The sequence below is a fragment of the Tenrec ecaudatus genome, chromosome 17 (assembly GCF_050624435.1).
Source record: "Tenrec ecaudatus isolate mTenEca1 chromosome 17, mTenEca1.hap1, whole genome shotgun sequence".
Taxonomy (NCBI): domain Eukaryota; kingdom Metazoa; phylum Chordata; class Mammalia; order Afrosoricida; family Tenrecidae; genus Tenrec; species Tenrec ecaudatus.
Window position 1 is genome coordinate 250,313 of NC_134546.1, and position 14,449 is coordinate 264,761.

The 14,449-nt window shown below is 48.0% G+C and overlaps 1 protein-coding gene across 1 annotated transcript; it reads right to left on the reverse strand.

The window, feature by feature from the left end:
- Positions 1–4,268: 4,268 nt before the first annotated feature.
- Positions 4,269–13,026, reverse strand: GPR75 (G protein-coupled receptor 75). Its single transcript, XM_075535383.1, has 2 exons — positions 12,795–13,026; positions 4,269–8,867 (listed from the first exon to the last, which is right to left on the reverse strand). Exon 2 carries the CDS (start codon positions 8,747–8,749, stop codon positions 7,127–7,129), a length of 1,623 nt encoding a protein of 540 aa, XP_075391498.1. The 5' UTR covers positions 8,750–8,867; positions 12,795–13,026; the 3' UTR covers positions 4,269–7,126.
- Positions 13,027–14,449: the final 1,423 nt, after the last annotated feature.

Genomic DNA, 14,449 nt, shown 5'->3' on the forward strand with positions numbered 1-14,449 from the left:
GTAGAAGTTGTGGAATTGGAATGTTTTGTTGTGTGTATTTTTTCCACAATTAGGAAACATAATAATTACATGAACAACAGTTAGTCCAAGGAAGAAGAATATGTTCTAGAATTGAGTGTGGTGATAATTGTACAACTCTTCTTGATATGATCAAATTGTTGGATTTTATGACACGTGAAGTGCTAACAAAACTTTTAAAAAATGTTTTTGGAGAGAAAATGTTTTGAGAATGTACAAATGTGCTTTACACAACTGATGTATGTATGGATTGTGATAAGATGAGTAAATGATTAAAAAAAGGAAAAAAATCTTTTTTATCTCCAAAAAGAGATTCACTCAAGCACAATTTACATTAACCCTGTCTCATCAACACAGCAAAGACAACGCATCCCCAAGTAGGGTTATAACCACAGCATAGACATTTGGACTTACAACACATTTTAAGGGGACATAATTCCATCTGTAACAGAGTTGCTATGGGTCAGAACCAATTACCTAACCCCACCACAGTCTCACGGGTCAGAACCAATTACCTAACCCCACCACAGTCTCACGAGCTGTAGGAAGAGAATTTCTGCTCACAAAACCACCCACTTGTAGTATTCCAGCTAGAGCAGCACTGAGACACCGAGAAAAACAGATATAGTGACTGATGACACTGCAAGCTCCCTCTGGCAGGGAAGCACATTCTTTTGTTCATATGGAGACATCACATTATTTTAATTGGTAAGATGGTATTGCTGTGTTTGCAAGTATGGTTAGAAGTGTGTGTGTTACTGTTGACTGCCAAGAACAGAATAGAATGGAACTCACCATTCATTCCAAATCCCTTCTAGTATACCATTTTTAGTGAAGCAATACTTTCTAGAATGTTCTGAAGCTGGTGATAGAGCTACAAATGAGGTTCCACCAATAAAATACACGATACCAAATTTTGCCAAGAAGCCAGGTTTTGGTGTCCAACCCCTTGCTCTGTAGGTGTTAAGAGGGTTTGTTGTACAGGAAGTGGCAGTAGCGACAGTTTCCTGAGCCCTGGATGACACTAACAGCATGTCCCTAAAGTCATAAGTCTAAGGGACACCCTTCCTGGTTATGGCAGGAAGAGTGTGCCCACCACAGAGCCCTGCCCTGAAACTGAACTCTGATTGATAAACTAAAAAATAATAATAACAGTTAATTCTGTATATATTTCAGGTTAAGCTTTTAAAGGAATCAAATAAATGTTCCTTTAGGACTTGCCCTATTGGGTGGGAAACTTAATTTTGTGAATAATTACTATTCTTATTCAATCTGAGCATATATATAGTGTTTGTGTATATATGTACACACACACACACATATATACACATAATAGGAGCATACATATTACAAAGGCTACTACTTTTTTAATGTAGTAAAAAAATCCCAGTTAAAATTAATTCTTATGATATATATGGTCCTGGTAGATGCTTACCGTCAGGAAGAGTTCACAGAAAAGATGGGGGTAAAGCTAAGTGTGGTGAAGAAATCAGATGGTGCCCTGCTGTTAGAGAGAATAGCGTCTGGGTCTTAAAGACTTGTCTTCAAATAAGTAGCCATCTAAGTGAGGCATCGACTAAGTGTATACTGGAGAAGCACACCAGCCTATGCGATCCAAGGACTGTAAATAATAAAATCTAAACCTGAAGCTTGGTATCCAAGCTCACTGTGTGAACGGCTGGTGTTCAGAAGGCTGTGCGTGAGAGTGGAAGTCCAAATCCATCTGAAGGACTCACACATGGATTAAGTCTCTCACTAACATTAAAGGATTTGAATAGCCGTGGCATCAGAGTGAGAGCATTTTAAAGTTGATTATGGCAGATATAGTAGGTTAAAATATCATTTGATCTTCTTTTTTACCCATTTTAAAGTTGTTTCAGTTTTTAATATTTTCTGCTTTCTCTTTGATTTCAGGTTTTTGTTTTGTCTAGTCATTATTGTTGGTTTTGTATGCTTATATATGTCTCCTTTATTTTTTATCATTTTCTGCATATTAAATCGGTATAGATACATTATGGACACAGTACTTGGACAAGGACAAGACAGGGGAGGTTGCGGGGAAATGGGAGGCTAACAACAAGTGGGAGAAGAAAATGGTCTGAAATCCACATATCTTAATATGACCGAACGATTGCACTGTAGGACATATGAAGTAGATGCCAACAAGCTGTTGTAGAAACTTCAGTTTGCTGACTAATGTGCCGCTGTGACATCCGAGGATTTCCCGCAGAGGGGGTAGGGGCCCCAGGCCAAGCTCCAGGGCTGCCACGGCAGCCTGCTTGCGCTGTCCAGGCTCAGGAGCCCAGCGCATGCGCGTTTCCCTGTTAGGGGGCACCGAACAACACTGGGTCCTGAACAGGCCAAGTAAGTTTGGGACCCTAACGTCTAGTGTATCTCCTTCCAAACAAATGAGTCCGTGAAAATCCTACGGGCCCAGTTCTACTCTGACGCGCATGCGTCGCTGTGATGGAAAGTCCGAGTGCATGACCGCAGCTGGTTCTGAAGCATGTCCAGTTAGTGGTCAAACAAGTTATTTAATCTCTGGGCAATAACTCTCCCCTGGAAATTCACCCCATCGTTACCCACTGCACAGAAACTAACATTTAAAAATGATTGGATGGGTAAGCCGTTCGGTTAAAATCTGATGTTCAGAAGTGTCTGGGTTTTCAATATCTTTATTTTCCAAATATTATTTTTAAAGAACATTAAAAGCATCAGAAATACAAATCTGGCATAATCATTAACATAAGAACAATTATTGTAAAATGTTTGAAAATACATCACATCCTTTGCATCACAGTCATTAATACTAATGAATGTACCCTGCTAATTGATCTTATTCAACTGAATTCTCATTGCATTTAGTTCTCATTTTAGCCCTTATGAAGAGACATTATACAGAGCTACCTACGTATATAGGTAGCTATATATCCATCTGCAGATAGAGATAAATGGAGGGGCTAGTATGAATCTCATGCAGGTTCAATCATTGATTTCTTGATGAGCATAAAGGCTGAGGGCCTCATCCACACATGCTTGCTTTACGTGATAACTTACCTCCCAAAGCTGGGTCCCTGCTGCTCAGTCCATCCAAGCTCAAAGTCAGTGGTATTGCCAGGTGAGTGCAGACTACTCCGAGGGGGTGACAATAAACTGTCCAAAAAATGTTGGTGTAGTGTTTCAGCAGACACGTACAGTTTTTCTGGAAAATATTCCATGTACTTATAATAACAAAAACATTTTTGTAAGCCCAGTTTACAGGCATCAGCATATATACGAGGTTAAAGTTCTATGTTGGCTTATGTTTGAAATTGCTAACACGCCTGATCAGGACTGTCATTACTGCATGATTAGGACACTTGGACTCATCTGGTTTATGGACACAAGCTACACCCATGCTCATACTGGGCTGCTGCTGTTCTCACCGACACTGAGTTATCACATCTGGTTTGAGCCGTGTGGTCGTAGGGAACCTGTGCCAAGAACTTGCTTGAGAAAAAAAGAGCCTGCTCAAGAATAGGCAGCAGTAGGGGAGGGAGGGGCGGGGAAGCAAAACAACTTAAGCTTCGGCTCAGTTACTAACAGTGTTGTAGCTGATCATGTAATTCAATGTAGCCATATTTTACTAACGATACTGGTTTCTTCGCACTCATAATTTTGATTTTGTTTTCAGCATTCTTACTAAGAAATATGGCACTTAATCAAGTTGCAACTATTTCGTAGCATTATTCTGAGTACAGGCGATAATCAACCTTACTAAGGGTTCTATGTGGGGCAACAGAGGACAGCCACCAAGGAGGGTAAGGGTGTTGGTACCGGGAGTTAATGCACGGGGTGGCCCGAATTCTAGTGACACTCTTCAGGAGTCACACAAGAACCCTGACCTTTCCGACTGTACAAGTGGAAATCGCTTTTGCTTTGATTTCCTTATTGAATCCCATGAGAAGCCTGGCTACCAAGGACAGACGAGGGCGAGTGAAAAAGTATCACGACTAGGAGTCTGGTTCACACACGAGAGGGTTCATTGCAAACAAAGCCTGCCGAAACCCTCTCTTCCATCAGGAGGTAGCTGCAGACGAGTTCCCCAATTGTCTTAAAGTCCTTCAGTGGCACCTTCCTTCCAAAAAAGATCTGATCCAAATAGTGGCTCCAAGGAGACGCACGGGCCTGGTGGACTCAAGGCCAGAGAGAGAGGCCAGCCCAGAGGGTTGTGGCCACTGTTTTGGGGTTCCCAGGGAGTCAGATGGAGGTTTTCTTGAAGGACACCTAACGTTTAGTGCATCTCCTTCTAAACATGGAGGAGCTTGGAGCTCCTTATGAAGAAGTTTTCAGTTAAGTGAAAATTGCATAGGTGAGAAAAATGCCAGGTATTTGCCCCAAATAATGCCCCACTCCTCACCCCCCTGGCAACACACCTGCTCATCAGAGCAGCAAGCGCCCCACTAAGGGTTTCACTGGGTTTCTGACATCATGCCGGGACAGCACTGGCCTCCCCATGGACTTCTTTTCCCTAAACGCAAAGGACAATTAGAAGGAACACAGTTGTGTCCCTCCAAGGTGCCCAAACGGCTGGTTCAACAAGGTGTCAATGGTTTTACTTCTTCCGAGGACGGCAGAGGGACAGAAGCACCACCTTCAGAAGTGTGTGGACCTCGACAGACACGATGTAGAGAAATAATAGCTTTCCATTTTGATACTGTTTGATAAAGGTTTAGATGACGTTTTTAGTAATACTTTTTTACTTAGCTTTGAATACTCTAAAGAAGGTGGAAGTGTTTCCTTGATTAGTGTTATTAATTACAAAGCTGCTCCATTTATTAAAATAAGTGTTTTGTTTTGAGACAAATGTCTAATTTCCAATAGAACACAATTCTTTGAAAGACGGTGAAAGAGATTAGTACACTTCTGAATTCTTTCTTGGTTAGAAAGGAGTACCGTGATATCCTGCCTTATTGGAGTTAAGATAAAGGAACATGATGTTGTATTAAAAACACAACTGAAATAGTGATGACTCCCCCAAGTAGTACTGAATCATCCCCAAAATGTCCGAGAGGGGATAATGTTGACTCTGTTAGGAAACTGAGGAAGAAAGGCAGGAAAGATGCAGGAAGGGCAGTGGGGTGTGGGGAGGGAGAGGAGAAAAAAGAAAGAAGAGGAAGGAGGGGAGGGCAAAGGAGAGGAAGAAGAAGAGGAGAGACAGACCCCAAAGGTGAATGAAAACACAAAGCAAAACATGCACCTCTGCTTGCTGACGAGGGACAGAAAGGACTGGTGAACACAGGAGGCCAGAGCTGTTCTACGGGGGAACACCACCCCAGCTGCTCCTCGCCTCTCCAGATTGCTGGGTTTGAGACCAGCCTGGGGGAGGGTGCTGCAGAGGGAGTGCCTTTCACCCAAAGGAAAAAGAATGCCCTCCTCTCAGAAATGATACCTCTTGAATGTAGCGCTTTAGAAAGTCAGGCTTTTGCATCTTGATGCTCACGCTGGGTCTAGCAGTCAGAGTTGCAAAATTCTATCGAGTTCAAATGCTAGCTGTATCATGAAAAACTTTTTTTTTTTAACATAAAAATATGAGTTCACCATTGTTGTCCTCGGAATCGCAGAGTGTATAATTAGTTTCAGGTACACAAATACTGAAGCTATTTTTTCCTTACTATCCATTTCCAGTTTAGGAATACTGGAAGCAAAAGACACATGGATAGAAAATAGATCTTACAAATATTTCTACCATGGTGAGATGTAGATAAAGACCAAAAAATAAATAAAAACAAGGTGTTATCTATAAATAGTTAACTAGGATACTCTGCCAGATTGTTCATGGACCCTATTCACAAAGAAGGAAGCCATAAGTCAAAACGCCCCCAGTTGCCTCCCCTGCCTGTGGAGAGCAATCCTGAACTCCTTTCCACACCCAGCCCTGCGAGGAGGGCCACAGGAGCACCATCCCGCTAGACCAGTGGTTCCCAACCTGTGGATCACAATGCCTTTTGGGGTCGAACAACCCTTTCACAGGGGTCGCCCGGTTCGTAACAGTAGCAAATTTACCGTGATGAAGTAGCAATGAAAATAATTTTATGGTTGGGACGGGGGGGAGGGGGTGTCACCACAACCTGAGAAACTATGAAAGAGTGATGGCATTAGGAAGGCTGAGAACCACGCTCTATACAGGTGCATTTCTGAGTGATGTAAACATCTAATATGCCCAGCTGCTAACTAGCTTTTGTCTTGAGAAGTGATCAGCTTCCAGAAAGGCAACCATGGAAAACCCAGCGGAGCACAGTTGTCCTCTGCCACGCACGGGCGTGTCATGAGCTGGAGTGCCCTTGGGGGCGCACTGGCTTCCTTTCCTGTGCTAACTGCACATACAGTCCTCCTCACTGGGCTTCGAAGGCAGGATCATCCGACAGGACAATTCCATTTTAACAAGCCAAGAAGTCATTGCTCCTTTGAAGAACTCCATCTCCAACTGAAACAACCTGATATCACCCATCATACAAAATGGCAGATAATTAGAAGACATTCTTTGTTGGCTGCCTTCTAAGGGGAGGAAAGTTCTTAATATCTGATACTTGTGCACGCTTGGGGGAACGGTAGAGTTATAGATAAAACATTTCTGCTTTTCTGCTTGAACAGTATATTATGTATTCAAAACAGCCTGTTTGCAAAAAAGGCATATTGTTCCCTATTTCAACACTTCAGAGAATAAAAATTTGAAATCTATTCGTAAAAATGACACCTTCACCAAAGTCATAACTTCAGTCTTTAAAAAAATCCAGTCAATGTATACTTTGAAGACCCATAACACTGACTCAAATAATTATAAGCAATTGATTTTTCTACTTTTAACATAGTAGTAGACTCATTCCTGAAATCTATTTCAAGATTCAGTACAAAAGACTAGGACACAGGTCAGGGTAAAAATCTTAGTAACAAACTGTTACACCAAATCTTAAGATGCTCAAGAACTACAAGGCAAATCAACAGCTGTTAATACTTCAGGCCAAAGGAACTCCAGGGGCTGAACCGCATCTTTAGGCTCTGTTCTCTCTCACGACCCATGAGAGTTAAAATACTCCATGTCTGATAGGAGCCCCCTTGGCCCGGGGCTTTACACCGAGGGCACTGGGATCTGCTTGGCCACAGGGCTGTTGTACTCTGGCATCGGTTCACTGGCAGTGTGGTAATGCATGGCGATGTAGGAATGGGCGAGCGCAAACGTGCTGACTGGCTGTATGTTGTATGGGATGCTCTCCTCCTGGGAGGGGCTGCTGTTGTAGACGCTGTAGTGTGGTTCAATCCGGGTGTGGATGGGGGTGGAGCTGCTCTGACCGTAGTGCTGATGTCCAGCCGAGACCCTGGGACTGCCCACACTTTCCTTGGAGCGGCTCGGGCCACAAGCCTGATTCATGAATTTCTTCTGCGGCTTTGGAGACAACATGTAGGCAGAGTTGGTTTCGTGATGGGAGGATTTATTTCTGTTGACTTCGAGGTTCCCTTTCCCCACCGCGCGAAGCCGGGTCTTCTGTTTGCAGCACAAAAAGCCCAGACCCGTGCACTGGAGGCACCAGCACACTTTCCGCCTCAGCCCCGTGCTGTTTCGAGAATACACGAAGGGGTTTAGTCCTGACTTGAAAAATATCAGGGTAAATCCAAGCAGTTCAAACTGGTACAGGAGGAAGCTCCCATCGCTGGACAGAACCACCTGCACCAGGGCGATCCCCAGAGGAAGACAGCACACCAGGGCGGACAGCACGATGATCACACAGGTGACCACCGCTTTGGAGTCCTTGGTAGTGGAGAGGTTGACGGCTGACACCAGCTGGAGTCTGCTGGCTGTGGGAGCTGGCAGCCGGTTGGGGCTCCTGGTGTAGCCATGGGTCTGAACGTGCTGTAGTTTGTTGTAATTCTGGTTCCTGTACAGAGCTGGCATGGTGCGCTGGATGGGCTCGCTCCTTCCCTTCACGGGGGCACCCATGAAAGGCTGTGGTCTGGAAGCATCCATAGTGATGACAGGGGGGCACTTTCTGACCTGTGCGTTTTTGCGCAGGGTCTGAGCAATCATGATGTAACACACAGAGATCACAGCAACACAGAAGGCGAAGTCTACCACGTAGAGAGACAGAATGGCCCTCCCTTCTCCCGCAATCACACTGCACATGGGGAGGCAGAGGTGGGATTTGCTGGTTTTCAGGGTGGCCAGAGTGGCCAGGGAGAAGCTAGTGACCCACAGGAGCAGCGTGAGGAGACAGGTGCAGGGAAAGGAGGCGGTGTGCGTGGGCTGCTTCCCCAGCACCATGCGGAGCCGGTGCAGGGCGATCACAGCCACTGTCTTGAGAGACATGATGATGAAGCCAGAGCTGGTGAGGTGGAAGGTGAAGCAGAAAGCATCCGGAAGACGACTGGCTGAGTTGAAGAACAGCACAAAGGTGAACATGGGGGCCGTCACACCACAAATGAAGAGGTCACAGAAAGACAGGTTCAGGATCATAAAATCAAAGTTCGTTCTGAATTTCCTGAAAGCGGGATCAAAGAAGGACAAAAAGACGATGAAGTTGCCGTAAGAGCCCAGGCAGAATATGACCACGAGCAGAACCGTGCAGGTCACCAGGGTGGCTGTGTGGATGAGGTCCTGCAGGTCCCCCCGGAGAGAGGTGCTATTCTCTCGCAGTGACTGAGGCACACGCAGTGAGGTGGCATTGGCAGCGTTCTGCAGGTGGTCGGTGGAGTTCATCTTTGAAGAGAACCGTCTCTTCCTTCTGTTCCCCCCAAAACACTCCGTGGGAAGGGAGTCAGGGTCTCAACTCACAGATGCACAGGTGTGTGTCAACCGAGGCCCACGGCAGATAAACCTGCACACAGAACCACACCCAGAAACAGAGAGGAGTGAGTGAGGAAGACATCGCATGACCTTTCATCAAAGCACCAGACTTCTCCAGCACCGACCCAGTCCCCAGAGAGGGCTTTCTCCTGATGTGCTCAAACGCAGGAGAAGCACACACCCCTCAGAACACACCCACTCACTGCGTTGTGTGGCAAAGTCATGTTCAGCCTTGGGTACACATTGCCTGGAGAGCACAGTAAAGAAGCCTCCCTCCAAGACACTTGGACTCAGGGGTATGCAGATGTTATCTTAGAACCACTCCCCTAACTGGGCCAGGGGTGGGGCACAGGAACCAATCTCCCCCTAAAATAAATCACAATCTAACCAATCCAACACCTTCACCATATAATCACAGCTGGGGGTGGTAAATTATAGCAGGGAGCCCAATCCAAAGGGAGGGGTGGGGTGGGAATGGAGGAAGAGTCTTGGTAAGTAGGGACTGATGGGGGTATCCTGAGAGGCAGGCCAGTCAGGGAGAACAGAGTAGGCCTTTGAGCAAGCGAAAGTATGAAAGTATGAGGGCGGCAGGAGAGTGTGGCTGGTAACAAAGCCCATTTCCTAATGCCCACAAAGCACCGGCTGGCTCCCTTCACCACTGTTACAAATCTCCTCCAATGATAGTTCGTGACAAAGTCCATACTTCCTTGGAAAACCGAGTAGTTAGTCTACATTTGAGAAGTGGGTGAATAAGCAAATGTGGCAAAGAAAGCTGATGGTACCCGGCTTTCAAAAGGTATAGCATCTGGGGTCTTAAAGGGTTGAAGGTAAACAAGCGGCCATCTAGCTCAGAAGCAACAAAGCTCACGTGGAAGAAGCACACCAGCCTGTGTGATTACGAGGTATTGAAGGGATCAGGTATAAGGCATCATCAGAACAAAAAAATCTTACCATAGTGAATGAAGGGGGAAGTGTAGAGTGGAGACCCAAAGCCCATTTGTCAGCCAATAGAGATCCCCTTGCAGAGGGGTCTAGGGGAGATGAGTCAGTCAGGGTGCGATATAGCACCGATGAAGAATACAGCTTTCTTCCAGTTCCTAAATGCTCCCCCCCCCCCAACTATCATGATCCGAATTTTACCTTGCAAGTCTGGATAGAGCAGAGGATGTACACTGGTACAGATAGGAACTGGAAACACAGGGAATCCAGGGCGGATGATACCTCCAGGACCATTGGTGTGAGTGGTGATACTGGGAATGTGGAGGGAGGGTGGGTTGGAAAGGAGGACCTGATTACTAGGACCTACATGTGACCTCCTCCCTGGGGGACGGACAACAGAAAAGTGGGTGAAGGGAGATATCAGAGAGGGCAAGATATGACAAAATAATAATTTATAAATTATCAAGGGCTCATGAGGGAGGGGAAGTGGGGAAGGAGGGGAAAAAATGAGGACCTGATGCCAGGGGCTTAAGTGAAGAGCAATTGTTTTGAGAATGATGAGGGCAATTAATGTACAGATGTGCTTTATACAATTGATGTGTGTATGGATTGTGATAAGAGTTGTATGAGTCCCCTAATAAAATGATTTTAAAAATGTAATGAAAAAAAGAGAAGGAAAATCAAAAGTGAAGTGAGCTATTATCTGTGCACACGCTTGTGTGTGTGTGTGTGTGTGTGTGTGTGTGTGTGAGAGAGAGAGAGAGAGAGAGAGAGAGAGAGAGAGAGAGAGAGAGAGAGAGAGAGAGAGAGAGAGAGAGAGAGAGAGAGATAGATCTACCAGAGGAAACGGCACCTGCATCCATTCCTACTATCCTTCACTGGTCAGTGTCCCTGTTTGCTGCAAGGTGCTGGACAGCGTCTGTAAGACCTACATTATCTTCCTTCTCATTCCTTGTTCCCTTCAGTTTCTGCAGTGTGATTTAACACACATTCATGGTCCATGTATGCTTTCCCAAACCCCAGCGCCCTGCAATGAGAGCCCAGCAGCTCCCAGAAATGCCTTCTGTGGGGCAGCCCAACTAGCTCCTTGGGGCACAGTGCTCTGGTGAAAAGCTTTGGTTTAACCCAGCAGGTTCATGGTGATCAGCACACCACAGGATACGCAGGGTTGGCAGGGTGGGTCGATGCTCACAGTCTCTAACCATGAGCTCCAGCTCTAGCAGGCTCCATCCGGAGGCCACCAGACTGCAGGAGGCGGGGAAGTGAAGGATTATAGGGGTTCCCTATGGGTCACACCAGTCTATCTCAATGTGCATGGGCCAGCCCAACACCACATGTATCAGCTACTGACCACTTGACACAGAATTCTCTCAGCCTCGAACCACTGCCTCGGCTGGCTGGGCCAGTGAAAACCAAACCACTGGGAGACACACAAAACTAACTTTGTGAAGGGAGCAGGTCACCTCCTCTCTCTCCATTGTTGGCCAGACAGTGCAGAGATCATGATAATGTAGTGAATTATAGAAATGAAACCAACTTTTGTACGTGCCTTATAAAAGTCTGTGAGAGAGAAAAATGCACATCCTGACCTCTCACTTCTTAATAACTAGAAGTAAAAACAATAGTAGCCAAGAAAATCCTGTGAAGCAGTTCTATTGGTACATGGAATCAAACTTAATTCACTTTCATAATTCTTTTAAGTAGTTCTTGCAATTTCTTCCTAATTGAAAATTTCCAAACCCCTAATCACTCAGTCACACACATAGACACCTGAATGCCTTTTGGGCAAGCCTGAGAATTCTGGTTCCAGTGAAAAGCAATGATACATCACTCTTCACGGGATAAGCGTGTACACACACACACACACACACACACGGAATGAGGGGCAAGAAGAGAAAAAACAAGGACGGGGAAGGAACAAGAGAAGTACCGGTTTTGGCAGAGACACTTTAGGAGCCATCCTGAGTAAATTCCAGTTTTAGGGCTAAACTCTCAAGATTTAAGAAAGAAGTCTGAGACCACAATTAGAAATTAAATGGCCAAACTATAAAACTCATTTGAGAGAGGGGTATCTATTTGCTATTTTTAAATAATAAGTAAAAGTCACCAAAGTTATTTTCAATACAGGGTTGCAAGCTAATTTTTGGCTCTGGGACCACAGGCAGGTCCTGGGAGAGAGGATTAAGTCACAAGGCGAAGGCACCGGCCCTGGCTGGAAGAAAGGCGAACCTAAGAACCACAGACAGAAGGTTCCTGCGCACCTTTTTGGAACTCAGCAGGTGAAATCCTGAAGTAAGTAATATGAAAATTTACTGTGCAGTGCTAATTATTTTTAAATAATTTTATTCGCACATAAGATTTCGTGCGAATAAGAGATGCCTTTAGAGCCTGATAGCCTAATGAGCAGTTTTAAATATTTAGTAAATGTTAAAACATAATAAAGACTTTTACCTATCAATTCAGAACTTAGCTTCCTCTCAGCCCCCATTTTTCTCTCTCATAAAATCCTAAATTCCTGAGTCAGACATTTTCAAAGCCAGAGAAGGTTAGATGCTGTATTCTAATTATCCTCTCAGTCTTGACGGAAGCTAGGGGAGCTTGGGGAACCTGCCCAAGGTCACCAATACTCCAGGCGGAATCCCGAGGCTAGGATCCCTCTGTCCCTGTCCCTCCCACTCGGGCTACCAGAAGCCCACCAGCTGCCGGGTGTGGGGGAGATGACCCCGCGCCCCTGCCCCGCCCGGCCGGGCCCTGTGCGAGAAGGACCCCCCTCCGGGAGCGGAGAAGGGGACCGGGAATGGCAAGCGGTCCGTCGAGAGCAGGGCCCAGCTGCAGGGGCCGGGGACGGCCTAGGCCGGCAGCGGGTTGGGAGGTGAGGACCCAGCGGGGGACCCAGGGACCCGGGCCGCCAAGCGCGCAGGGCCGCCGGGAGCGCAGGTGCGCGGCCAGGCCAGGCCCGGCGCGGGGCGGGGCACTCCCGGCGGCCCAGTCAGCGCGACCCACGGGCTCGGCCTCTCACCTGCCGGGCGGCCGCCGCGCCGGCCCCCCTCCTCCATCTTGCGGGCGGGGCCCCAGCTCCGCCCGCCGCCCCGGGTGCTGCCGGGCAGGGGGCGCCGTCGCCATCGCCGCGCGTCCCAGAGCCCCGGGTGGGAGGCACGTCCGGGAGCTGCGGGCCGCGGAGCGGCGCCCTCGCCCCTCCGGCCGCCCCTCCGCCCCAGCGAGCGCGCGCGCGCGGCGCGGCCTCCGCGGCTCCCCGGGGCGTGAGCGCAGCCTCTGTGCGCCGGCGCCGGGCCGGGCATCTGGCTCCCAGGAGTCGGCGGGAGCTGAGCTATGAGGGAAGCAAGCGGGTGGGGAGGAGGAGGGATAGGCGGAGACCCCGATGGCACAGTACGACCCGGGGCTGCCCTTTCCTGGGAGGAGGACGGGGACTTGGCTTGGGGGCCACCTCGCACCCACCCTATTCCCTGCGCTTCAGGGTGGCCTCGCTCCACACTGGGCTGCGCTTCATGCAGTTCGTGCCCTCCGCCCCAGTCCCAAACCGGCGTCGTCGTGCGTTCTGGTCCGTTAAAACCCAGAATCTGTAACTCCGGACATTGCAACAGACGTGACTTACACGCGCCAAATTGAGCGCAATGTTTAACGCTGCCCGTCGCCCTCCCCAGCTGACGGAGGAGCCTGCTGGCGACGGGGTAAGCGTCGGCCGCTGCGCGCAAGTTCGGCGTGGGCACCACCAGGGCCCAGCGGCGGGGAGGAAGATGTGGCCTGCCGCTCGTTAACGAGCGAGCCACCGCCCGGGAAGCCCGCGAGCCGGCTCGGCTTCCGTGCAGCCGTGACTCGACCACAGTCGAAGGCGGTGATTCTGCCGGAGCGCCGCGGGTGCAGCAGGTCAAGCAGCGGGCTGAGCCCAAGGCCGGCCGACTGACGCGTCCCAGTCACCGCCCCAGCAGCTACCTCGGCCCCAAACGAGGGCAGCCAGTGGGGCACCGAGCTGAAGCGCAGTAGGCCGGGTTTGGTTGGAAGCCTCTGAGAAGGGTGAATTGACTTGGGTGAGGGCTGCAGGGCATCAGGTGCAGACTGTGCGAGACGCGAACGCACACACTCAGCTATGGGCTCATTTCGGATGCACTGCAGCCCTAAAGATGGAAGTGCCCGTAAGGTTAACCTTCCTCATCGCGACCCTTTCATGCAGTTCCTCATGTGGTGACTCCCAACCATAACATTATTTTCGTTGCTACTTTGTAACTGTAATTTTGCAACTGTTATGAATCGTAATGTAAATTGTAATGTTTTCCGATGGTCTTAGGCGACTCCTGTGGAAAGGTCATTCGACTTCCAAAGAGGTTGCAACCCACAGGGGTTTTTGTAAATCTTTGTGGGAGCAGCCAGCGTCACCTTACCCACTCCTGGTGGTGTCTGAGGGCTGACCTTGCTGTCAGCAGTCTGATGTGTAAGCCTCTAGCCACCAGGGCTCCACTCAGTCTACAGCTATTTTTTTCTTTTTGAATGTTTTGACTAAAACTCGTGCCAACAGTTGAACATTTTCTAGGTTTCAGGCCATGCATGTGGCACCAGGGGGTGGAGCTAGATCCTGACTCTCAAGGGGTTCACAATCCAGTGGGAGAGAAGACAAATAAATTCAGTGTCAGAGTATGCAATCACGTGGGAAGTACAGAG